We start from the raw sequence: 24,425 nt of genomic DNA, 5'->3' as shown, positions 1-24,425 counted from the left end.
GGGAAGGTGTGATCACCTTCCCTGCCGTGTGTGTGGGCTCCCTCCTGGGTGATTCTAGATGTGAGTGTTTGAAGTGCAGCCAGTCTAGGTGTCAGCTCAGAAGGGCCTGGAGGAAGCACCTAATCCATCCCCGCTTGCCATTTTACAGATCAGTAAATGGAGGCTCTAAGTTACATAGCCAGGATTCCAACCAGGTTGGTCTGACTCTGGGCCTGTTCTTTCTGCAGTGTGACCACAGCAGTGAGCTTTTGGTTGCTAACTAGTGTGTCTAGGCTGGGACACAGGTTGGTGAGAGGAATCCTGTCATGGGCCAGGCTCTAGGCTAAGGCATGCTGGGGGCCCGGAGCCTGGGGGAGGTGGGGGTTAGTGGAGGACATTTGTGTGTGCACGCGTGTGAGATTGTTCCTTCTTCTGTAACATGGGGGACAAGCATGCCCACCCAGGGCCGTGAGGACCCTTTTCAGTGTGAGGATGCAGATAGAGTGCACAGTGAATGTTAGTGTCCTTCCCAGTCATTGCCGTTCCCTTGTCTGTTTCTCCAGGCATTCATTCATTCATTCAACACATATTTCCCCAGTGGGTCCGGGGTTCCAGGCCCTGTGCTGGGTGTCTGGACCCAGTGACCACGTAGTAGGCTTCTGCATGTAGCTCTTCTCTTCTCGGCTCCCAGGAGCTACAGGGGAGGACTCCAGTCTGTCACTGGGTGGAGGAGACGAGGTTACCACAGTCAGCAAAACTCTTGGCTGCTCCCTATCCTGAGGCCCAGCCTCAGCCTCCCAGGGGCCGAGCCTGTGTCCCTGGGCACACTCTCTCTTGTACATACAAATGCACATATATGTATTCACAGCTCAAGCTCAGAGACACACAACCACTGGCACATGTCTCACAGACCCATCCAGTGACTCGCTGGTGTTGGATGCTTTCGGAAGCACGCTTCCAGACATATTAGAGAGGATGCTCACTCAGAGAAGTGCACACACCCAAGCAGCTACACAACTCCCGTTCCATCACACCCACACATCACCACACAGACACAATGGAGGCTGAGACCCTCTTGCAACCCCCAGGTCAGAAACACATCCTCATATACACATCTTACATCCCCAGACACATCCAGATATGCCCCAGAGACTGACATCCTGCAGACACGCTCAGACTCATCAGAAGTACACATGAAGGCGGGGATACAAACCCACGCAGACATTATACACACACACTAGCATCCACGGAAGTCGACACATCTACGCTTGCCAGGCTGGCCCAGGCACAAGCTCACCACCCAGGTACCTCCCCTGCCTCTTCCACAGAGAGCAGCAGAGACTTGCACACTTACCCGAGGCTTACAGACACCCACCAAGGGGACTCCCACGCAGGCATTTACACACAGATAGCACACACAGTCACATGCACATCAGCAGGGACACGGCACAGTCTGGCATGCAAGCATTAGGCATGTAGCATTTGCCAACAGGAGCCAGAGGCTCTCAAACCAGGGAACCTAGATGCACACACACACACACACATACGCGGGCTGTGACATTTCATCCACACACAGAAACAGGAAATCCTGGTCTGTGTCTCCCTGGAGCTAATGTGTACAAACTAAACTGTTTTTAGTGGCTCACTAGGCTTCCTTCCACAAGGCTGCTGGGAACACTGAGGAGTGTGGCCAGGGGCTTGACTTTGTAACCTTCTGGAACTGGGGGTCCTGGGATCCTGGGTGGTGGGTGGTTGGGGGCTAGTAGGTCTTGAAGTCAGAAGAAGCTGCACTGAAGTCCCCCAAGTCCCTGATGCCCAGGGCCAGTGGGGCTGAGTGAAGTGGACTGATTGTCAGGCTGCCCACAGAAGAAACACTGCCCGGGGGCAACTCCCTTCTAATCTCCTTGGAATTTCCTGCTGGCCCTATCTCCCCCTTCTCCCCCTGTTCCCTTGCTGGGAGCTGCGGAGGGCCATGCCACTCCCATCTGTAAAGGGTGCCCAGTTCTGGCTGGGGAATGATGGAGGCTAGGGTAGAGGTGGCTAGAGGAGGTATGGGAGCTCAGAGAAGGGGCTTGGCAGGCTTCCTGGGGAAGGAGGTGTCCTTGGAGCTGGGGAGTTAGCCTCAAGTGGCTGTCTCTGTGCCCAGCTCTTAGAACAGTGCCTGCCACGTTGTAGGAGCTCAATAAATATGTGTGCAATTAAGTGAAAGGCAGTAGGCAGGGCCTGGAGGTGGACCACAGGCTTGAAACAGAAAAGCTGGAGGGAGTGGTGGGAGCTGGCAGGGTTGAGGAGAGTCTGGGAAGGGGAGTTGGGCCGGCTTGGGACGGGCACTGAATGCCAGGCCGAAGCCGTGTGAGCACCTTGCTGGGAGGGGTCTTGTTGCAGCAAACCTGTAGCCACCTCCTTTTATGTGTCTGCAGCCCTGGGCCTGAGGCCTGCCCTGCCGGAGAGGCCTGGGGAGGGAGGAGAGCAAGGCTGTGTGGTCTCAGGGGCAAACTCCACCTCTGGAGTCAAGTCTGGAGCCAAACTTCACTGTGTCACCTTCTCCCTGTGCATGCTGTCCCTGCATGAGTCCCTCATCAAGCCTCCTCGTTCCTCCTGTAAAATGGGATGTGATCCTTTCTAGTGGGGCGCTTGGGAGGTTGAGAGCTCAGGTGTTCTGTGCACCTAGCACCATCCTGGCACAGAGGAGGAGAGGAGGCCCCATGTCCTGCATAGCCTCCGGACAGAGAGAGTCCCCCAGGGAAGGGGCACAGCTAAGTTCAAGGCAAGGGCCTGCTCAGCAGCCAAGTTTTTCACCGAGGTCATTCCCCTAGTCCCCACATGCATGACCTCATCCGTGGTCACGTTCACTCCCCTTGGTGCCGGAAGGAACTTGGAGCTGGGGTGCTCCATGCCAGGCTGACCCTGGCATCACTGGAGGCCTCAGTCAGCACTGCATCTGCCTGCTTTGCGGCAGTGGGGCGCAGCAGGGGGTCGGAGCGGGTGGGAGCAGCAGGCCAGCCCTTCCTTCTCTGAGGTCCAGGGTGGTTGGGAGAGAGCACTGTGATCTGGAGCCAAGCTGACTGGGCTCGAATCCCAGCTCTGCCTTTTCCTTTCTGAGCTTTCCCTTTCTGAGCCTCAGTCTCCTCATCTATAGAATGGGGATGTGGATGTCCTTGCTGCGCATGTTGCCGTGAGGGTTCCATAAGAGAAAGAGTGCATGTACGGGTCCCATTAGCGAGGTCTGGCTCCTCGGAAGGACCCAACAGCCAAGCGCTTGCCTGTTATATCTGGCCCTGGTGTGACCCCGGTGACCCCAGGTTAAGCTGGGTCCTTGACAGCAGGGGCTGTGCTTGGCTCTGGGTGTCCCCCCGTGGGTGTTGGCTTGGGGCATCAGTCTGAGTGGTATGCACAGAGCTGCACTGCATTTTGGGTACCCCCAAACATATCTCCCTGTCTGTGACCCCCCTCCCCTCCCCCATGGCATTGTGTCACTCTTCCCTGAATGACCCAGGCTACTGCCACCAGCTTAGTAACTGGTGATACACATTTGCTAATGGAAGGACACCTTTGGGGGGCCCTCATTCTCAAATGGAGGTGAATCATCTCTCATTGCCTGAGCCACAAGGAAAAGCTCAGCCTCTATGGAAAAAAGTCTGGGGTTCCCTAGCTAGGCTGGGTCAGCTGAACATCTTTACTCTGGTTGGGGCCCAGGCCTGCTTTGGATCTTCTGGGCTTGAGTCAGTTGCACCAGCCTCTCCTCTTCCAGCCTCTCCTTGACCCTGCCTCATGGTGGAGCAGCCTGTGTGGTCCTGCCTTCCGCAGCCTCACCCACCCCTGCCCAGCCCAAGCTCTGCGGGTGCGGGACATACCCCAGCCTCTGTCCCGTGCTCTTCCCACCTGGCCTTTGTGCTTGCAGTTCCTGGCTCTTTCCTGTAGTTTCTTCCTCCACCTTAGAGCACTCAGCCCCAGCAGCAACTCCCCAGGCCAGGCTCCTGTGTCAGACACCTTGGAGTTCCCTGGAGCTTCCTTTGGAGCATTTACCGTGATGGTGATTAGATTATTAATGGGGTAATGACAGGTTTCATGCCACCACCACCCCACCTTGCCCTGCATGAGGGCAGGGACCTTCCAGGGTACTTAGCTCCTTCCTTTTACAAAGGGAGAAACTGAGGCCCAGAGAGGTTAGGGGGCTAGTCATGCAGCCTGTAAGTGGCAAGAGGCAAGACTGGGGTCTTGTGCTTCTCTCCAGGATGCCAGGCAGGGGGAATGGCAGGGGTGTAAAGTGCTGGGGTGTCCTGGAGCTTCAGGCTGTGTGGCCTTAGGCCACTATCTTTGGAGCTTTGCCTTCTATCCCTAAAGACCTCAGACCCCTGCTCTGAGTTAGAGATTTCGCTGCAACCCAGAGGGTGTTTGAGGGATGTTTTAAACACATCCAGGTCCAAATGCTGCCTTCCTTCCTGTTCACATGGAAAGGATGGGAGGAAACTGTCAGGCGCTTCCTGACATGAATGCCCCAGAGGCCGTAGGGCCTGTGGATATCTCCCTGCTCTGCCAGGTAAGGCTTGAATGGGACAGTGAGAACAATGACAAGCCAGATGTGGCCTTGGTGGGCAGTGGTCTCTGGGCATCTCCTTACCAACAACCACCACCACATACACACACACACACCCCTCCCTGATAGAGCATCTGTAGTCTTCTATGCAGAGCTGTACCAGATGGATCTGGGAGGCTCACTCCTGATTGGCTGCATAGACCTCATCTTCCTGGGCCTCCGTTTGCTCACCTGTGAAATGGGGATAAGATAGTCATAGCGCCTGCCTCTAAGGTTCATCACTGAGCAAGAGATAATGGCCTATCTGTCTCAGTCCGGTGTCTGGAACACATTAAACACTTGTCAATGTTAGCTATTGTTATCGTCACCATTGTTCATTATAAGACTGTCTGGTCCAGCTTACAGGAGCTCCAACTGGACCTGAATCCTGGCTGTGCCACTTAACTGTGTGTGGCCTTGGGCAACATACTTGACCTCTCTGAGGTTCCTCTCCCATCGGGGATTGCTCGGACTGCAGTGAGAGAATGTGCACTGCCTGGCGGGGAGGGGGAGTGCCCAGGGAGCATCTCCTCTTATTTCTTGGCATTGGAGAGGCGGGTCCAGTCTTCCCTCGTTATTCCTAACCAGAGGAGTAGGATGCAGTGGGTCTCCAGGGCCAAGCAATCTCCTTGTCGGCTGGAGTGGGGAAATTGTGTGGCACAGCAATGCCGGGCTGGGTGTACTGGCCTTCTTTCCCTGGGACCTTTTTTTTTTTTTTTTTTTTTTTTTTTTTTTTTACCAGAGATGAAGTCTCATCTGTCGCCCAGGCTGGAGTGCAATGGTGTGATCTTGGCTCACTGCAACCTCTGTCTCCTAGGTTCAAGCGATTCTCCTGCCCCAGCCTCCCAAGTAGCTGGGATTACAGGCATGTGCTGCCACACCTGGCTAATTTTTGCTTTTTTTTTTTTTTTTTTTTTGAGATGGAGTCTCGCTCTGTGGCCCAGGCTCAGCTCACTGCAAGCTCCGCCTCCCGGGTTTACGCCATTCTCCTGCCTCAGCCTCCCGAGTAGCTGGGACTACAGGCGCCCGCCACCTCGCCTGGCTAGTTTTTTTTTGTATTTTTTAGTAAAGACGGGGTTTCACCATGTTAGCCAGGATGGTCTCGATCTCCTGACCTCGTGATCCGCCCGTCTTGGCCTCCCAAAGTGCTGGGATTACAGGCTTGAGCCACCGCGCCCGGCCAATTTTTGCATTTTTAGTAGAGATGGGGTTTCACCATGTTGGCCAGGCTGGTCTTGAACTCCTGACCTCAGGTGATCCACCCGCCTCAGTCTCCCAAAGTGCTGGGATTACAGGTGTGAGCCACCGCGCCCGGCCTCATCAGGACCTTTGATGCAACTCCCCAAAAACTGGACCCCAGCTTCTTTCCAAGGATGCTAAGCTAAATTGAGCTCTGGGATGGGAGACAGGTGCCCAGAGCCCCCCCGCCCGCTCAGTGCTATCCCCTCCAGGGACTGTGGGATTGTCCCCTGTCCTTCTCGAGGCCTTTGTGTCCCTGGGTATGAAGGGATGGAGTCTTTGGGTTTCCTCCCCTGCTGCTGTGCCCAGAGTGTTTGCATTTGAGCTGAGAAGTGGAGCTCTGCGGAGTTTTTTGCATACCCTTTTTTGGGGTCCAAGTACGATGATCTCATCTGGAGCCTTGACAGACTCCTGGGCGACTGGCAGAAGGGATGGCAGATGGCTGCCCTGGCCTCTTGGGTGGGGCTGGCATGCCGCCCCTGTGGCCACTGCCGGCCCACTCCGCAAAGCAGCCCTTCCGGGGCTGGGGTGAGTGGCCTGGGCCCGGGCAGGAGATGAGTGGCCCAGAGCCAGGGTGGCAGATGGGAGGCAGCCCAGGCCTCGGCCTGAGGGAGGGACCATGGTGGCCGGGGCAATGTGGGAGCAGGCGGGCCAGGCGGAGGCTTCTGTTCCTCTATAGTGTGGTTGCTGCCGCGCAGAGTGAGGGTTCTGGGCCTCTCAGCTCAGCTCTGTCATTCTTTTGGGTTGGTCTGCCCATCGGAGGGCTTGTTGGGCCCCTGGAACCTGGGGAGGAGGTGGTACATTTGGGTAAGGTTTGGAATCTGGCAGGGCTGCGGCCTGGGTGTTGCTGGGCTGGGATTTGAGCCCTACCACTGGGGTCCAAAGCACCCGTGGGCATTAGCTTCACAGAATCAAGGAATTAGATTCAGACACAGGAGTGCGGACTAGAAGTGGTTTTCTGTAGGGGAATAGAACAGGGGGATTCTCCTCCCCTCTGAGGGCCTGTGTATTCATTCAGCACCTCTTTATTGAGCTGTTCTGTGTGTCCCAGGCACTGTGCTGGGCTCTGTCCTCCTGACATCACATTCTAGTGGTAGAGACTGACATTCTGCAGGCAAACAAACAAAATGATGAATATCACAAATAAACCTGTGATACACGCCAAGAAAGAAACAAGGGGTTAAGATGGACATAATGGGACTAGAGGAGCATGGAAGGCTTCTCAGAGGAGGTGGCAGTTCAGTGGAGACTTGAGGCAGAAGGCAAGCCAGCAGTGCAGAGATGGGGGCAGGGAAATCCAGGCAGAGGAAACTGCAAGGCCAAAGGCTTTGGGGTGGGACAGGTGAGGCAGTTGCTGGTTGCCTAAGACCCAAGTGGCTGCTGTGTTGCCAGTGAGAGGAGGAGTCGAGAGAGATGAAGATGGAGAAGTGAACAGGACTCAGGCCAGACAGCACCTGTATGCCCGTATGCCCTATGATGGGATTTGGGTTTTCTTTTGTGTGTGATAAAAAGTCACTGGAGGTTTTGTTTTGCTTTGCTTTTTGCTTTTTGGGGTTTTAGGTCAGGTGTACTGGGCATATATATACAATATATACAGTTGTACAAATATATACAATAAAATGAATTTTGGCAAATGCAGCCAGTTCTGTAGCCACCACCACAACCAAGATATAGAACAGTTTCTTCACACCCCAAATTTCGCCCTGTGAGGTCAGTTCCTCTTTTGGTTTCAGACCCTGACTACCACTGGGACTGTTTTCTGTCTCTATAGCCTTGCCTTTTCCAGAGTGTCAAAAATAGACTCATACAGTGTGTAGCATACTCAGTCTGGCTTCCTTCCCTAAGCTTCCTGCATGTGAGCTTCCTCCATGTTGCAGGTGTCAGCAGTTCTTTCCTTTTCATCGCTGAGTAGTATTCTATTGTGTGGACGTACCACAGTTTATCATTCACCAGCTGAGGGACATTTGGGTGGTTCCCAGGTTTTGGTGATCACTGGAGAATTTTAAACAGTTTTAACCACATTTTAAACATGGTTTTAGAAAAAATCACTCACTGTACAAATTAGTTGGGAGCAGAGTGCCCATCATAAGGATTAAATCCAATAATTTGGTGATGGGTCTGGCCCACCATAGGTACTCAGTAATTGTTCAAACAAAAGGGCTCTGCCCTGGGGCAGTCAGGGAGGCTTCTTGGTGGAGGTGGCTTTTTTCTTTTTTTTGTCAGATACAGTCTCATTCTGTTGTCCTGGCTGGAGTATAGTGGTGCCATCTCGGCTCACTGCAACCTCCACCTCCTGGGTTCAAGCGATTCTCCTGCCTCAGCCTCCTGAGCAGTTGGGATTACAGGTGTGCACCACCACCCCCGGCTAATTTTTTGTATTTTTGTAGAGACAGGGTTTCACCGTGTTGGCCAGGCCTGGGCTCGAAGTCCTGACCTCAAGTAATCTGCCCGTCTTGGCCTCCCAAAGTGCTGGGATTACAGGTGTGAGCCACCGCGCTCTGCTGGAGGTGGCTTTTGAGGTGGGAAACAGGTGTGGAGTAGGAGGCCCAGGCAGTACAGAGTCCCATGGCAGCTAGGTGGGCTCAGATTGCAGCTTCCGCCCCTGAGCCAGCCTTGGCATATCTAGGGTTTCTAGAATGTGGTCTGTAGGGGTCATATCAGAGTTCCCCAGGGACACTAGGGGCTTTAATTCCTACATCTACCCATAGACAGTGACAGGGCCTGCCCTGGGTGATGCTGGGGACTAGACACAAACCAGCCCCAGCCCTTCTCCCTAGCTCTTGGGGAAGACTGACTTGAAAACAGACAAATACAACCTAAAACTACCAGCACAACAGACCATAGATTTCAGAGTGTAGGGTCTGAATCAGATTGCGGGGAGGAAATGTTCTGGAAGGATGAGATAGTTGGGAGTCAGCCTGGCAAAGGCCATTCTATCAGAGGGAATAGCTGAACAATCTGGAAGAGCACAGTTATGACGCACTGACCCAGGGCCACGTGGCTGGTATGGAATCCAGCACCGCAGGTCCCTAGCTCAAGCAGCTCTACGAAGCTTCTGAGCCTCGTCTTCTCATCTGCAAAATAGGAACATTTTCAGCACCTACCTCGCAGGGTTGGTAAGAGGATGAAACTGTCAACCGGTAATGCACGTACTGCCTGTGCTGGGGCCTGGTAATTAGTGAGCCTCCTAATAGGTGGTAGCCATGTTTCGTTTGTTGAAACAGTCTGTCTCTGTCGCCCAGGCTCAAGTGTAGTGGTGTGATCTCAGCTCACTGCAACCTCTGCCTCTGGGGTTCAAGCGATTCTCCTGCCTCAGTCTCCCGAGTAGCTGGGATTACAAGCACCCGCCACCATGCCTGGCTAATTTTTTTGTGTTTTTTTTGTAGAGATGGGGTTTCACCATGTTGGTCAGGCTAGTCTCGAACTCCTGAACTCAGGTAATCCATCCACCTCGGCCTCCCAAATTGTTGGGATTACAGGCATGAGCTGCCGTGCCTGGCCAGTGGTAGCCATTTTTAAAGTCACAGCCTATTTGGATGCTGGAGGGCCGGGGTAAGGCAGGAGTAGGGAGGAGACCAGGGGCTGGCTCAGGGCCCAGTAAAGGGACTTGGACCTGAAGCAGAAGCTGGTGAGAACTGGTAGAAGAGATAGAAAGCCGTCTACCTTCTTCAGATTTCTCCAAAAACAGCTATTAACTGTGTAATCAGATCAAAAAAGCATTCTCTAGAAAGGGAAGCACTGCCTATCCTGGCAGCAGTGTGGGTGCCCTGGTCTCCCATCCTCCCTCATGCTCCTATTCCCCGTTTCCAGTCCAGCTAAAAAGTCTGGGTTAGCTTCAAGAGTAGCCTTTAAGGTGAAGAGGTCAACTTGAAGGAGGTGGCCAGGCCGTGCTGGGGCTGAGGGTCAGGGGTCCCAAGGCTCCGAGGTGGGCACTACCAGGCACTGTGCCCTTTTGTTGTCTGGCAGAGGATGAGGCTTGGGGTTTCCTGGGTGGTGTTGAGGGGATTTTTTTTTTTTTTTTTTTTTGAGACAGAGTCTCACTCTGTTGCCCAGGCCGGAGTGCAATGGCGTGATCTCAGCTCACTGCAACCTCTGCCTCCCAGGTTCAAGCAATTCTCTTGCCTCAGCCTCCCAAACAGCTGGGATTACAGGCGTGAGCCACCCCACCTGGCTAATTTTTGTATTTTTAGTAGAGACAAGGTTTCACCATGTCTACAACCTTGTTCTATAGCCACAAGGCCTACTGAGTCCAGTGGAGCTGGGCCTCTCCCTCCCCATTTCCACACAGTTAGGGGGTCTGGGAGCTGGGAGAGGCTCTTCAGAACCACTGAGCTGTCTGTGAAGGAGCTGGGAAGCCTGTGCTCCTCACCCCCACCTCCCAAGGCCTCCCACCCCCAGCTCCTTCAGTTGGATCTGTCACTGGAGAGCTCTCCTGGGATGGGGGCCCAGACTGCGTGACCGCAGAGCCCCAGAGCATTCTTAGGCTCCCTGAGGACTGTGAACCTCTGGAACAGAACAAGGGCCCGCCCTCTGGGTCCCCTCCCCAAGCTCCAGCAGCCTCTCTCCTAGCCCCACCTGGGGCCCCGAAAGCTCAGCGCCCCTGCCTAAGTCCTGCATTTGCCAGCCTCTCCCGCCCACGTCCCTGCAGACCCAGCCTGGGGCCACAAGCCTGCCTTTGTCAGCTCACCCTCTCACGTGGGGCCGTGCCAGCAGGGGCTGACGGGCATTCTGCCTGCAGCTGGGACTAGCCCCGCAGAGGCCTAGGCCCCCCTGGAGAGATGGAACTGGCATGAATGCAACATCTTGCGCTGTCACAAATTGACTGTGGTGAAGGGCAGGCCCTGGGGAGACAGCTGCTCATGTGAGAACTATCATTCATTCATTCACTTATTCAAAGGATGCTTACTGAGATCCTGCTCTGTGTCAGGCCCTGGCTTGGGGACTTGTCCTCAGAGATCTGACTCTTGCCCTTTTAGCAGGGGGGGAAAAAAGGCTAGAAGGAAATGCCCTTCATCAGAATCCCCTGGGGGGCTCACCCTAGGAGTTTCTGATTCAGCAAGTCTGGGTTGGGACATGAGAATTTCTCACAAATTCACCAGTGATGCTGATGCTACTGGTCCAGGAACTGTACTTTGAGAGCCACTGTGATTCAGGTATTGGAATTATGCACGGATTATATTTTCTTTCTCTTTTCTTTTTTTTTTTTTTTCCTGAGACAGAATCTCGCTCTGTCGCCTAGAGTGGAGTACAGTGGTATGATCTCAGCTCACTGCAACCTCCGTCTCCTGGGTTCAAGCAATTCTCCTGCCTCAGTAGCTGGGATTACAGGCACCTGCCACCACGCCTGGCTAATTTTGTATTTTTAGTAGAGACAGGGTTTCACCAAGTTGCCCAGGCTGGTCTCAAACTCCTGACCTCAAATGGTCTGCCCGCCTTGGCCTCCCCAAAGTGCTAGGATTACAGGCATGAGCCACTGCACCTGGCCTGTTTTCTCTATTTTCACAACTGTCTCTACGATCATGTTTTACTTTTTTTGTTTTTTTAGAGACAGGTTCTTGCTCTGTTGCCCAGGCTGGAGTGCAGTGGTACAATCATAGTTCAGCGTAACCCCAACCTCCTGGGCTCAAACAATCCTCCCACCCCAGCCTCCCAAATAGCTGGGGCCACAGGTGTACTACCAGACCAGGTAATCCATTTGCCTCAGCCTCCCAAAGTGCTGGGATTACAGGCGTGAGCCACTGCACCTGGCCAATGATAGCCATTTTTAAAGTCATGGCCTGTTTGGATGTAATATATTACTATTGTTGTTGTTGTTATTTTTTGTAGAGATGAGGTCTCACTATGTTACCCAGGCTGATCTTGAACTCCTGGGCTCAAGTGATCCTCCTGCCTCAGCTTCTCAGAGTGCTGGGGTTACAGGAGTGAGCCATTGTGCCCTGCCAATGCTTTATTTTATTTTATTTTACTTTGCTTTTTTTCCAAGACAGAGTCTCGCTCTGTTGCTCAGGCTGGAGTGCAGTCGCATGATCTCAGCTCACTGCAACCTCCGCCTCCCGGGTTCAAGCAGTTCTCCTGCCTCAGCCTCCTGAGTAGCTAGGATTACAGGCGTGCACCACCACAACTGGATAATTTTTGTATTTTTAAGTAGATATGGGGTTTTACCATGTTGGCCAGGCTGGTCTCAAACTTCTGACCTCGTGATCTGCCGGTCTTGGCATCCCAAAGTGCTGGGATTATAGGCGTGAGCCATCGCCTCCGGCCTGCCCTGTTTTATAAATAAGAAAATCAGTTATTTAAAAGGTAAAAAAAGTGATTCCAAAAATGACTGTAGCGCTGTGGGTGTGATCTTATGTGAGAGACGTCACCTCCCATGATCTGAATGTCGTGCATCTGTTAATGTAGCCCAGCATCATAGGGTTGTGTGCATTTCCCCTTGGTTCAGCCTGAGCTTGGGGTCCACTTAGACCCTCCTATTCTTTCCATCACCATATCCTGTCATTTTAACTTTCTAGAGAGAATAAGTGAGGTGCTGGTGATCGGCATGGCTAGGATTTGAACACAGATCCATCTGGAGGCTGGCCTAGTCTGGATTTAGCCAACTGGCTTGCACTTCCTGAGTTCTCTTTCCTTCATGCTTCCTTCATCAGCTGCCTGAAACAGCGCGTGGATCCTTCACTTCCTCATTTTTTAACTGGTGTGATCATTTACTGTTCCACTTCCTCCTTTCCACTCTGTTCTGTCCACATGGTGTGCTGGTGGGGTAGTGAGTCTGTGTGTCTATGAGGATGGGGGTGGGGGGGGCCTGGCCGAGTGACTGTTCCTCTGCAGCCCCAGGAGTCAAACCGATGGGCAGGAAAACCTCCCAAGCTTCTGAGAACTAGCCTGGAGGGTAGGGCTCCCTAACCCCGACCCTGAATTAAATCCATCCAGCCTCAGGGGGCGGAGGCAACCCCAGCCATACCCCCTTCCTCACAGGGAGCCATCTTACCAGGCTGACCATTGGAAGAGCAGAGCTGTCCTTGCCCTCTGGGCAGGCAGGAGTGAAGAGAGAGACCCCCATGTTTGTTCCTTTCCCAGGCGCAAGGTCAGATCCCCTCTTCCTCCCAGCCCCAGCGGGGGTATAGTGAGGGGTGCTCGGACAGAAACCAGAGGGGTCCCTCCGACAGGAGCAGAGTGGACGCTCCCTCCTCCCAGTGGCAGCATGAGGAGGGAGGAATACGAGACCCCACTTCCTAGTCCCTTCCTTTCCGTTTCCTTTGGGGAAAGGCAGGTAGGGAGGGCTGAGGAATCCGGCTCTCCAGATCTCCCCTCTCCAGGACCTGCAGAGGCCTTTTTGCCCCTTAGACCCCCCCAACCCCTGCTTCCATCACCGCCATCCTCAGTGCTTCCCCTGGCTCCTCAGGGATGCCTTTAGCAGTTCATCCATCCCTGGTGACTCTGTTTCTCTTTTTTTATTTTTTGAGACAGTCTGGCTCTGCTGCCCAGGCTGGAGTGCAGTGGTATGATCTTGGCTCACTGCAACCTCTGCCTCCCAGGTTCCAACGATTCTCCTGCCTCAGCCTCCCGAGTAGCTGGAACTACAGGCGCCCACCACCACGCCCGGCTAATTTTTGTATTTTTAGTAGAGACAGGGTTTCACCATGTTGGCCAGGCTGGTCTTGAATTCCTGGCCTCAGGCGATCTGACTGCCTTGGCCTCCCAAAGTGCCGGGATTAGAGGCGTGAGCCACTGCACCTGGCCAGTTTCCCTTCTTAGTATACAATCTTATTTAAATCATTCGGTCACACTAAGGGTAAGTGTTATTCCCATTTGTGACTGGGTTTGCACATTTGTATGAGACATAATAATTATGCATTTCTTCTGCGTAATTCTACTTCCCTCCCCCTTTACACTTAGTATCTAATGATTGTTGCACATTGGTATGTCTTTTTTGTTGTTTTTGACCTAACTAAACATGCATGCATCCATTCAGTTAATATTTGTTGGGAGCCTACTACCTGCTAGGCCAAATGGGATGGCCTCCAGGCACTCATGGTTTGGCTGGGAGACAAACTATTAAACATAGAATTGCAGATTTGCTAATAATGATTATAAAGAAGTGAGGAACAGCTGGAAGCTGATGACAGCGGTAGCAGAAGCTGCCTTGAGGAAGTGAGGTCATACTGTTACCCTCTCTGCTTAAAATGCAAACCCAGGCCAGGCATGGTGGCTCATGCCTGTAATCCCAGCACTTTGGGATGCTGAGCTGGGCAGATTGCTTGAGCTCAGGAATTCATGACCAGCCTGGGCAACATGGCAAAACCCTGTCTCTACACACATACACACACACACACATACACACACACACTCTCTCTCTCTAGCGGGATGTGGGGTTGTGTGCCTTTGGTCCCAACTACTTGGGAGACTAAGGTGGGAGAGTGGCTTGAGCCTGGGAGGCAGAGGTTGCAGTGAGCTGAGATTTTGTCACTGCACTCTAGCCTGGGTGACAGAGTGAGACCCCATCTCAAAACAAGCGAACCCCAAACCCAGATTCTATTTTGCCCTTCAAAGCCCCAGGTGGTTGACTCCTGTCAGTTTCCTCAGCCTGAAATTAACCCAGTAGCTGCCCTGGCCTCCTTGCTGTACCTTGACACACACACACCTTGCTGTACCTTGCTGTATCTTTCCTGCCTCTGAGCCTTGGCACGCACTGTTCCCTCTGCCTGGAATAACCTCTCCCCCTAGCTTTCCTGGCTCTTCCTTCTTGTCTCAGCTCAAATGTCTCTTTTGTAGAGATGGCCTCCCTGATCATGTCCCCTAACATAGCACCCTCCCCTATCACTCTGTCATATAACTCATGTTGTTTGGTTTCGTTTTGGTTTTGTCTTTATAGCACTTAACAGCATCTGAGGTTTTTTTATTTTTATTTCTTTCTTGGAGATAGGGTCTCACTCTGTCTCCCAGGCTGGAGTGCAATGGTACAATCTCGGCTCACTGCAACCTCTGCCTCCTGGGTTCAAGTGATTCTCATGCCTCAACCTCCCGAGTAACTAGGATTACAGGCACACACCACCATGCTTGGCTCTTTTTTTTTTTTTTTTTTTTTTGGGTGTTTTTAGTAGAAACAGGGTTTCACCATGTTGGCCAGGCTGGTCTCAAACTCCTGACCTCAAATGATCCACCCACCTTGGCCTCCCAAAGTGCTGAGATTACAGGTGTGAGCCACTGAGCCCAGCCAGGTGTTTTTTGTTATTTGCTGGTTTACTGTGTATCTTCCTGGTGAAACTTGGGGCTCCATACAGAATATATAGAAAGGGTTGGACCCACTGTCCCTCCCTACCCCTGCGCTTAGCACAGGGCCTAGTACTTACATAGTTGATGCTCATCCATATTTCTTTTTTCTTTCTTTTTTTTTTTGAGATGGAGTCTTGCTCTGTCGCCCAGGCTGGGGTGCAGTGGCGCGATCTCGGCTCACTGCAAGCTCCGCCTCCTGCATTCATGCTATTCCCCTGCTTTAGCCTCCTGAGTAGCTGGGACTACAGGCGCCCACCACCAGGCCTGGCAATTTTTTTGTGTTTTTAGTAGAGACGGGGTTTCATCGTGTTAGTCAGGATGGTCTCGATCTCCTGACCTCGCGATCTGTGATCTGCCTGCCTTGGCCTCCCAAAGTGCTGGGATTACAGGCATGAGCCACCGTGCCCGGCTTCATCCATGTTTCTTAAATGGCATCTCCTGCTTCCCCAGTGTGTTCCTGTTGCTTCTGTAACAAATCACTACAAATTTAGTGGCTTAAAAGACCACCAGGCTGGGTGTGGTGGCTCACACCTGTAATGAATCCCAGCACTTTGGCAGGCCAAGGCAGGCAGATCGCTTGAGGTCAGGAGTTCAAGACCAGCCTGGCCAACATGGCGAAACCAACGTGGCGAAATCTCCACTAAAAATATAAAAAATCAGCTGGGTGTGGTGGTGGGCACTTGTAATCCTAACTACTTGGGAGTCTGAGGCAGGGAGAATCGCTTGAAGTAGGGAGGAGGAGGTTGCAGTGAGCTGAGATCGCGCTATTACACTCCAGCCTGGGCAACAGAGTGAGACTCTGTCTCAAAAAAAAAGAACACCAGATTATTATCCTCTGATCCTGGAGGTGTCAAGGTTTGGGCAGGACTGCATTATTTGGGAAGACTCCAGGGCAAAATCCTTTTCCTTGCCTTCTAGAGGCACCCCCTTCCTCCATCATCACAGCCCCCTCCTCTAGCATCAAAGCATCTCACTCCAGCCTCTGCTTCTGTTTCCCTGTCTTGGGATCCTTAATTTACTCATATTTGCAAAGTCCCTTTTGCCACGTAAGGTAACATTCACAGATTCTGGGAATGTGGACATGGACATCTTTGGAGGTCTGTCATTCATTCACAGATTCTGGGAATGTGGACATGGACATCTTTGGAGGTCTGTCATTCAGCCTGCCACATCCAGGTCCCCCACTGTGCTTCGTTCAGCACTGGGTGTGGTCAGCACTCAGGCCTCCTAGCTGCTACTGTGGGCCCAGTAACCTGACCCTTCCTTTCCTCCACAGGACGAGATTGAGGAGCTGCGGGCCGAGATGCTGGAGATGCGGGACGTCTATATGGAGGAGGACGTGTATCAGCTGCAGGAGCTGCGACAGCAGCTGGACCAGGCCAGCAAGACCTGCCGCATCCTGCAATACCGGCTGCGCAAAGCCGAGCGCCGCAGTCTCCGTGCCGCCCAGACTGGCCAGGTGGACGGCGAGCTTATCCGTGGTCTGGAGCAGGATGTCAAGGTCAGCCTGGGCCCGGGTGCCCTTGTTGCTGGGATGGGACCACAAGTCTAAGTGAGGCCCAGGTTGGCCTTGCATGTCACTTTCGTGTGTCCATGGCCAAGTTCTACTACCTCTCTGGGCCTCAGTTTCCTCATCTAAGTAGGAATTCCTGGTGAATCCACAGGGCTTCTATCAAGGGTGCTCCAAAATGATATTATAATATGAATCCTTCCTACTAACAGCAGCTACTGTTTTTGTTTTTTGTTTTTTTTCTTTGAGACAGAGTTTCTGTCTTGTTGCCCTGGCTGGAATGTAATGGTGCGATCTTGGCTCACTGCAACTTCTGCCTCCCGGGTTCAAGCGATTCTCTTGCCTCAGCCTCCCGAGTAGCTAGGATTACAGGCACCTGCCACCACACCCAGCTAATTTTTGTATTTTTAGGTAGAGACAGGGTTTCACCATGTTGGCCAGCCTGGTCTCCAACTCCTGACCTCAGGTGATCCGCCCGCCTTGGCCTCCCAAAGTGCTGGGATTACAGGCATGAGCCACCACGCCCGGCTGAGAAGCTACTATTTATTATCAACCACACACCTAGTGTTAGGCTCCAATTTGTCCCTGCACAGTTCCATGGAGGTTTCTTTTCCTTCTTTGTTTTTTTAGAGACAAGGTCTTGTTCTGTTGCCTAGGCATCAGGCAGTGATGTGATCATAGCTCACTGTAGCCTCCACCTCCTGGGCTCAAGGGATTCCCCCACCTCAGCCTCCTGAGTAGCTGGGACTACAGGCACACACCACCGCACCTGGCTAATTTTTCTATATGTTGTAGAGATGGGGTCTCATTATGTTGCCCAGGCTGGTCTCAAACTCCTGGGCTCAAGTGATCCTCCTGCCTTGGCCTCCCAAAGTGCTGGGATTACAAGGATGAGCCATGGTGCTAGGCAGAGGTTCCTTAATTATGTTAATGAAAAGTAGTGAGGCCCTCAAGACCATCCTGGCTAACACAGCGAAACCCCGTCTCTACTAAAAATACAAAAAATTAGCCGGGCATGGTGGCAGGCACATGTAGTCCCAGCTACTCAGAAGGCTGAGGCAGGAGAATGGTGTGAAACTGGGAGGCGGAGCTTGCAGTGAGCCAAGATCGTGTCACTGAGCCAAGATCGTGTCACTGCACTCCAGCCTGGGCGACAGAGTGAGACTCGGTCTCAAAAAAACCAAACCAAAACAAAACAAAAAAGAAAGTAGTGAAGGCCTAGAGTTGGTCAAGCCTGGTTTAAATCTTGGCTCCAATATATCTGAACTTTATTATTTTGAGCAAAGTCACCTGTTTCAGTGTCCTCATCCATAAAATGGGTTTGCAGCAATCTCTATGTCACAGGGTTCTATGAAGATTAAATGAAATAATGTGGGCTGGGCACAGTGGCTCATGCCTGTAATCCCAGCAGTTTGGGAGGCTGAGGTGGGCAGATCACCTGAGATCAGGAGTTCAAGACCAGCCTGGCCAACATGGTGAAACCCCATCTCTACCAAAAATACACAGATTAGCCGAGTGTGGTGGTTCCCGCCTGTAATCCCAGCTACTCGGGCTGAGATGGGAGAATCACTTGAACCTGTGAGGCGGAGGTTTCAGTGAGCTGAGATCGCACCACTGCACTCCAGCCTGGGTGACAGAGTAAGACTCTGTCTCCCAAAAAAAAAAAAAAAAAGGAAATAATGTGGATAAAATGCCAGCATAAGGACTCAGAAATGTTAGCTATTATTATTATTTCCATTTTCTTGATGAGGAATCTGAGGTTCAGAGAAAGGCAATACCTGCCCAAGGTCAAGGAGCACTCAGTGTGTTAGTGGCAGAGCCCAGGCTCATCAGCTTCCCAAGCTTCCAGCTTGGCCTCACTGCCATCTGCTTCAGGAAGCAGGGGAAGCGTGGGTGGGAGGTTGGCAGATGGAGGTGGAGGTGGGTGGGATGTCCCCCTGCCTGTCTTCGGAAGCTCTGGTCTGGTGGTGAGCACTCCGGGGCCCCCAGGCCCGGCCCCCTGCCCTCGGAACTCAGCCCAGTGTGATCCAGTGACAGCAGGAGCTGGGATGGGGTCCTAGGGAGGCTTCCTGCAGGGGTGACTTCTGAGCGAAAGTCCAAGGGAGAAGTGGGCCTGAGCCAGGAAGGGGTAGAGAGGAAGGTGGCAAAAGATGGCCCCTGTGAGGACCCAGGGGAACGGCAGGATGGGAGTCGGTCACACACTTACCTGGGGAGAAGTCCCTTCTGTTGAAAGACACTGGCAAACTCAAGCCCTATAGCCTTTCCAGTGGAATATAAAAGAAAGACCTTCATTAAGGGACCAGGGAGAGCCAGGATTTCAGAGGCCAGCAGGGCCAGGGGAAGTAAACAGGAGTGCCTGCTCCAGGAAGCCGCTGGCGCCTCCTGTGGTCTTGTTGGTGCACAATGGGATTGTGGTGCTATTCTACACATGAGACAACCAATGGATATGTCTCTGCCAGAGGTGGAGGCTCATGCCTGTAATCCCAGAATCCCAGCACTTTGGGAGGCTGAAGTGGGAGGATCGCTAGAGGCCCATAGTTGGAAATCAGGCTGGGCAACATAGCAAGACCCTGTCTCTACAAAATAAAAAAAACTAGCAGAGGCTGGGGGTGGTGGCTCACACCTGTAATCCCAGCACTTTGGCAGGCCAAGGCGGATGGATCACCTGAAGCCAGAAGTTTAAGACCAGCCTGGCCAACATGGTGAAATCCCAGCTCTATTAAAAATACAAAATGAGGCTGGGCACGGTGGCTCAAGCCTGTAATCCCAGCACTTTGGGAGGCCGAGGCGGACGGATCACGAGGTCAGGAGATCGAGACCATCCTGGCTAACACAGTGAAACCCCATCTCTACTAAAAAATACAAAAAACTAGCCGGGCGAGGTGGCGGGCGCCTGTAGTCCCAGCTACTCGGGAGGCTGAGGCAGGAGAATGGCGTGAACCCGGGAGGCGGAGCTTGCAGTGAGCTGAGATCCGGCCACTGCACTCCAGCCTGGGCAACGGAGCGAGACTCCGTCTCAAAAAAAAAACAAAAACAAAAACAAAATGAGCCGGGTGTGGTGGTACAGGTCTGTACTCCCAGCTACTCAGGAGGCTGAGGCAGATGAATCGCTTGAACCTGGGAGGCCGAAGTTACAGTGAGCTGAGATCACACCATTGCAATCCAGCCTGGGTGACAGAGTGAAACTCTGTCTCCAAAAAAAAAAAAAAAAAAAAATTAGCGGGGTGTGGTGGTAAGTGCCTATAGTCCCGGCTATTCGCGAGGATTGCTTGAGTCCTGGAGTTAAAGGTTACAGTGAGCTATGATTGCACCACTGTACTCCAGACTGGAAGACAGAGAGAAACCTTGTCGCTCTCTAAAAGAAAAAAAAAAAAGTGAGTTAGTTTCCAAGTTCAAAGCGTACCTCTACTTGACAGGGCAGCTCCCGGGCATATTCAGATTCCAGTCACTGGGTTGGGAGGGGTGGGGGGTGGTGGGGGAAGGCAGGAGGGAGGAGGTGGGGAGGGGGAGGGAATAACTGGAGAAGCTCAGAGGAATCTGCGTTTGGGCCTATATAGTGGAGGATTTCTGGGAGGGACACAAAAAAATGTCAGACTTCAGAAAGATGAGGAAGGGGCGGAGGAGAGGCTGGGACCTGGAGCGAGCCGCGAGGCTGCGGCACCTCCGTGGGTGGGGCCAGAGCAGCGGCGGCAGCGGCGGGGAGGAGGGGGTGGGGAGCTGGTGTAGGGAGCGGGTGTGTGGCTCTCGGGAGTCTGGGCGGAGAGGAGGGGCCCTTTCTGTTGGGATTTGAATTAGCCAATCAGCATCTCTCTTGCCCCTTCCTTCCCTCCTCTCCCCACCCTGCAGCTGGAGCGCTGAGCTCATCTGCTGGCCTGGGGCCTGAGCTGGATGGACTCCTCTGATCACCACCCTGAGCCCCATGTGCTGGGGTCGTTCTGGGGGTTTGGGGAAGTTATCGGAATGTTGCCTTCCCCGTTGCTTGGGGGACTCCCCCGACTTGCTCTGCCCGCTCCTTGGCCCATGTCCTGACTGGCCCCTACAGCTTGGTGCCTCATTTTCCCCTTCTGTTAAATGTGGCTTTTGACCAGCTGAATCTTCAGGGCTTTTGAGCTCCAGTGGTTTTATGGAGCAGAGGGGTATTGGTGGGGTGGGGGTGGGGGGGTCATGAATAAAACCACAGGCCTCAGTGCCCCCCCTCAACCCCCAGGCTCTCCCTCTGTGCTGGTCCTCACCATTGACAGGACCTACAGAACCTCGGTGGGGCCTTTGCCCAGCATGAGGAGGGTGAGGTCACGGGGTGGAGAGCCGCTGTGCCACTTGTTTGCTGTGTGGCCTTGGGTAAGTTCCTTCACATCTCTGAGCTTGTTTCCTCGTGTGGAAAATGGACATAAAATGAGTCCCTCCCTCTAGAGGTTTTTGTGAGGATGAAATAATTCAAGTGAAGAGAGTAATGAACACTAGGTCTGGAAATAAATATGTATTGGTTGTGGTTTTCTTCTTCTTTTTTCTTTTCTTTTTTTTTTTTTTTTGAAACAGGGTCTCACTCTGTCACCCAGGCTGGAGTGCAGTGGTGTGATCTCGGCTCACTGCAACCTCTGCCTCCTGGGTTCCAGCAATTCTCCTACCTTAGCCTCCCAAGTAGCTGGGTTTACAGGCATGTGCCACCTTGTCCAACTAATTTTTGTATTTTTAGTAGAGATGGGGTTTCCCTATGTTGGCCAGGCTGGTCTGTAACTCCTGACCTCAGGTGATCTACCCACGTCGGCCTCCCAAAGTGCTGGGATTACAGGTGTGAGCCACCGTGCCTGGTCTGGTTGTGGTTTTCTTATTGCTCAGAAGAACTTATACTTACTGTGTATACTTACGTCAGTAGGACTAGCAGTAGTAGTAGACTAGTAGGACTGGTTGGTAGTAGTAGTAGACTAGTAGTCTGGGCGTGAGTATAGGCCAGGATCTCAGCCTCCCTGGATGGATAAAAATCACCAGGAGAGCTTGTTCACAATGCAGATTCCCAGGACCCCTCAGGAGCTGAGGCTGGATACGAGGAGTTCAGGTCCAGGGAATCTGGGATCTGAATTCTTATCTAAAGTGACTCCTGTAGGAAGCCAAGGACACACCAGGAGCACACCCTCTTCCTCAGATATAGATGTTGCTGGAGAAAATGTTCTGACTTTGGGTTTAATTCCTAGGTGACCTGTGCAGGTTACCTCCCTTCTTTGAGCCTCAGTTTCCTCATCTGTAGAGTGGGGGTGACATTCCAACCCTCCTGAGGTTTGTAGGAGGATTCAGCCACATGGAGTCCAGAATGCTGCCTGGCCAGGGGATGCTCTTGCTTTTTTTCTTTTTTTGAGACGAAGTCTTGCTCTGTTACCCAGGCTGGAGTGCAGTAGCGTGATCTCGACTCACTGCAACTTCCAGCTCCTGGGTTCAGGCAATTCTCCTGCCTCAGCCTTCCAAGTAGCTGGAATTATAGGCACGCCACCATACCCAGCTAATTTTTGTATTATTTTAGTAGAGATGGGGTTTCACCGTGTTGGCCAGTCTGGTCTTGAACTCCTGACCTTAAGTGATCCGCTAGCCTCGGCCTCCCAAAGGGCCAGAATTACAGCCATGAGCCACCACGCCCAGCCTTGTTTCTTTGTTTCTTTCTTTCTTTCTTGAAACATAGTCTCGCTTTGTCACCCAGGCTACAGTGCAGTGGGTGATCACAGCTCACTGCAGCCTTGACCTCCTGGGCTCTCAAGGGATCCTCCTGCCTCAGCCTCCCAAGTGGCTGATACTACAGGCACACACCATCATGCCCTGCTAATTTAAAAAATTTTTATAGAGATAGGAGTCTCCCTGTTTTGCTCAGGCTGGTCTTGAACTCCTGGCCTCAAGCAGTCCTCCTACCTTGACCTCCCAAAGTATTGGAATTACAGGCATCAGCCACCATGCCCGGCCAGGGGCTGCTCTTTTGTGAGAGCTCCCATCCCTCTCCCTGAGGATCAGGATGACAGAGGCCCATGAGCCGAGGGGCCTGATGCCTGGGGAGCAGAGACTAGAGGCTGCTAGTTGCACTTGGCAGGAGCCAGGCCCTAGTGCTGTAAACAGTGACTTCATGGCTGAGTGCATTTGTTTGTGCTTTGGGGATTTGCCCTGGTTTCCGGAAGCCGCAGCTGCCGTGCCTCCCTTAGCATCTCAACCCCCCTACCTTGAGGGTAGCTGGGAGGATCAAATGAGACAGACACGTGGGGCCCTTCAAGTGCCTGACACAGTAAGCCCACTGTTGGGGTTTATCATTAATACTTTTATTGTTGATGTTAATGTAATGTGTTTTCACGCATTGAGCCTATACGGCAGGATCAGGCTGAGAGTGAGACTTTAGAGCTGACCCACTCGATTTCAAACCTTGGTTCTACAGCCTTCCTAGCTGTGTGACCTTGGGAAGTGACCTTTCCTTTCTGAGCCTCAGAATGGGGATAATAATCAAAGTGCTTCCCAATGGGATGAAAAGCACGTGGTGACCCGCCCCCCCGGGGAATGTGCTAGCTGATTCTGTAAATCAATTGTGAGGGCCGAGGGGGCCCAGGACCACTGAGGCTCACTGAGGAGCAGGGACGAGGCCAGACCACAGCGCTCCTGCCTCCTAGTCTGGCTGCCTGGAGTTGTGTGTGTGTTTTTTTTTTTTCCGCTGAGACAAAGTCTTGCTCTGTTGCCCAGGCTGGAGTGCAGTGGCACCATCTCAGCTCACTGCAACCTCCGTCTCCTGGGTTCGAGCAATTCTCCTGCCTCAGCTTTCCGAGTAGCTGGGATTACAGGCATGTGCCACCACGCCTGGCTAATTTTTGTATTTAAGTAGAGACAGTAAAGACGGGATTTTACCATGTTGGCCAGGCTGGTCCTGAACTCGTGACCTCAAGTGATCCGCCCGTCTCAGCCTCCCAAAGTGTTAGGATTATAGGCATGAGCCACCGTGCCCGGCCTGTGCTTTCTTTTGATATAGCAGCCATCAGGGGAAGAGAGTAAATAGGAAAGAGATTCCATGGAGAATGGGGCAGAAGAGAACTGGGGAATCATGGAGGGGATGGGAGGGGATGAAATTCATAGAGTTGTTCATGAACCCCAGAGGATCCAGAAATCCACATGGATTATGACTTCTTGATGGGAACTGGTAGCCTCCCCAGGTGGAGGACATGGTGGAGATGCAGCATCCCCACAGGTGGAGAGGAGCTGGCCCAGATGGGAGCTCATTTGAGAGAGGAGCCCTCACCCCAGCCAGGAGTGCAGCCCTTCCCAGACAGTGGGTGGAGTTGGCATTTGAGGGCAGCCTCTTCAGCCCTGCAAGGGCAGGTGCCACTCCCCATGTATATTCAGTCATTCACTTGTTCTTCTCCCTCCCTTTTCACTTGTTGGACCCTTGGATTTATTCGTTCATCCAACAAGCATTTATTAGGCACTTAGTGTGTGCCTGATGCTGTGCCGCTGCTGGGACACATAGATGTGAATGAGGCCAAGTACGTCTGCGGCCTTGATCTCTGTACCCCACCACTCCTGCCTCAAGTGCTTAAGCAGGATGAGTGAGTGAGGAGTGAGTGAGTGAATGGAGAGTTGATCAGGACAGGGGCTTACTGGGTGACCTAACCAGCCCCAAACCAGGGACCATGTTTAAATAACTTGTACTGGGTCACATAGCCAGTAAATGCTAGAACTGGGCTTGAATCTAGTTTTCCCATCTGCAAAGCCCTTGTTCTGATACTGAGGGGTTGTTCTCCCCACTTTTGGATGAGGAAGGTCTGGTGCCCAGAGAGGCTGTGGGAGGAGCCTCATGGTCCCGCTCCTGGCTGTCCTACGAGATCCTCAGGGGCA

General features: G+C 52.7%; 1 protein-coding gene across 1 annotated transcript in view; it reads left to right on the top strand.

Annotated features, from left to right (window-relative positions):
• Window positions 1–24,425, top strand: part of MTCL2 (microtubule crosslinking factor 2) — an 85,932-nt gene that overhangs the window by 5,598 nt on the left and 55,909 nt on the right. Inside the window, exon 2 of the mRNA XM_007964121.3 lies at window positions 16,344–16,568. Coding sequence (XP_007962312.3) covers window positions 16,344–16,568 — 225 coding nt within the window. The remainder of the gene's footprint in view (window positions 1–16,343; window positions 16,569–24,425) is intronic.

Source organism: Chlorocebus sabaeus, chromosome 2 (assembly GCF_047675955.1).
Source record: "Chlorocebus sabaeus isolate Y175 chromosome 2, mChlSab1.0.hap1, whole genome shotgun sequence".
NCBI classification, from domain to species: domain Eukaryota; kingdom Metazoa; phylum Chordata; class Mammalia; order Primates; family Cercopithecidae; genus Chlorocebus; species Chlorocebus sabaeus.
The sequence above is the reverse complement of the archived record's forward strand: the minus strand, read 5'-3'. Positions and strand labels throughout refer to the sequence as shown.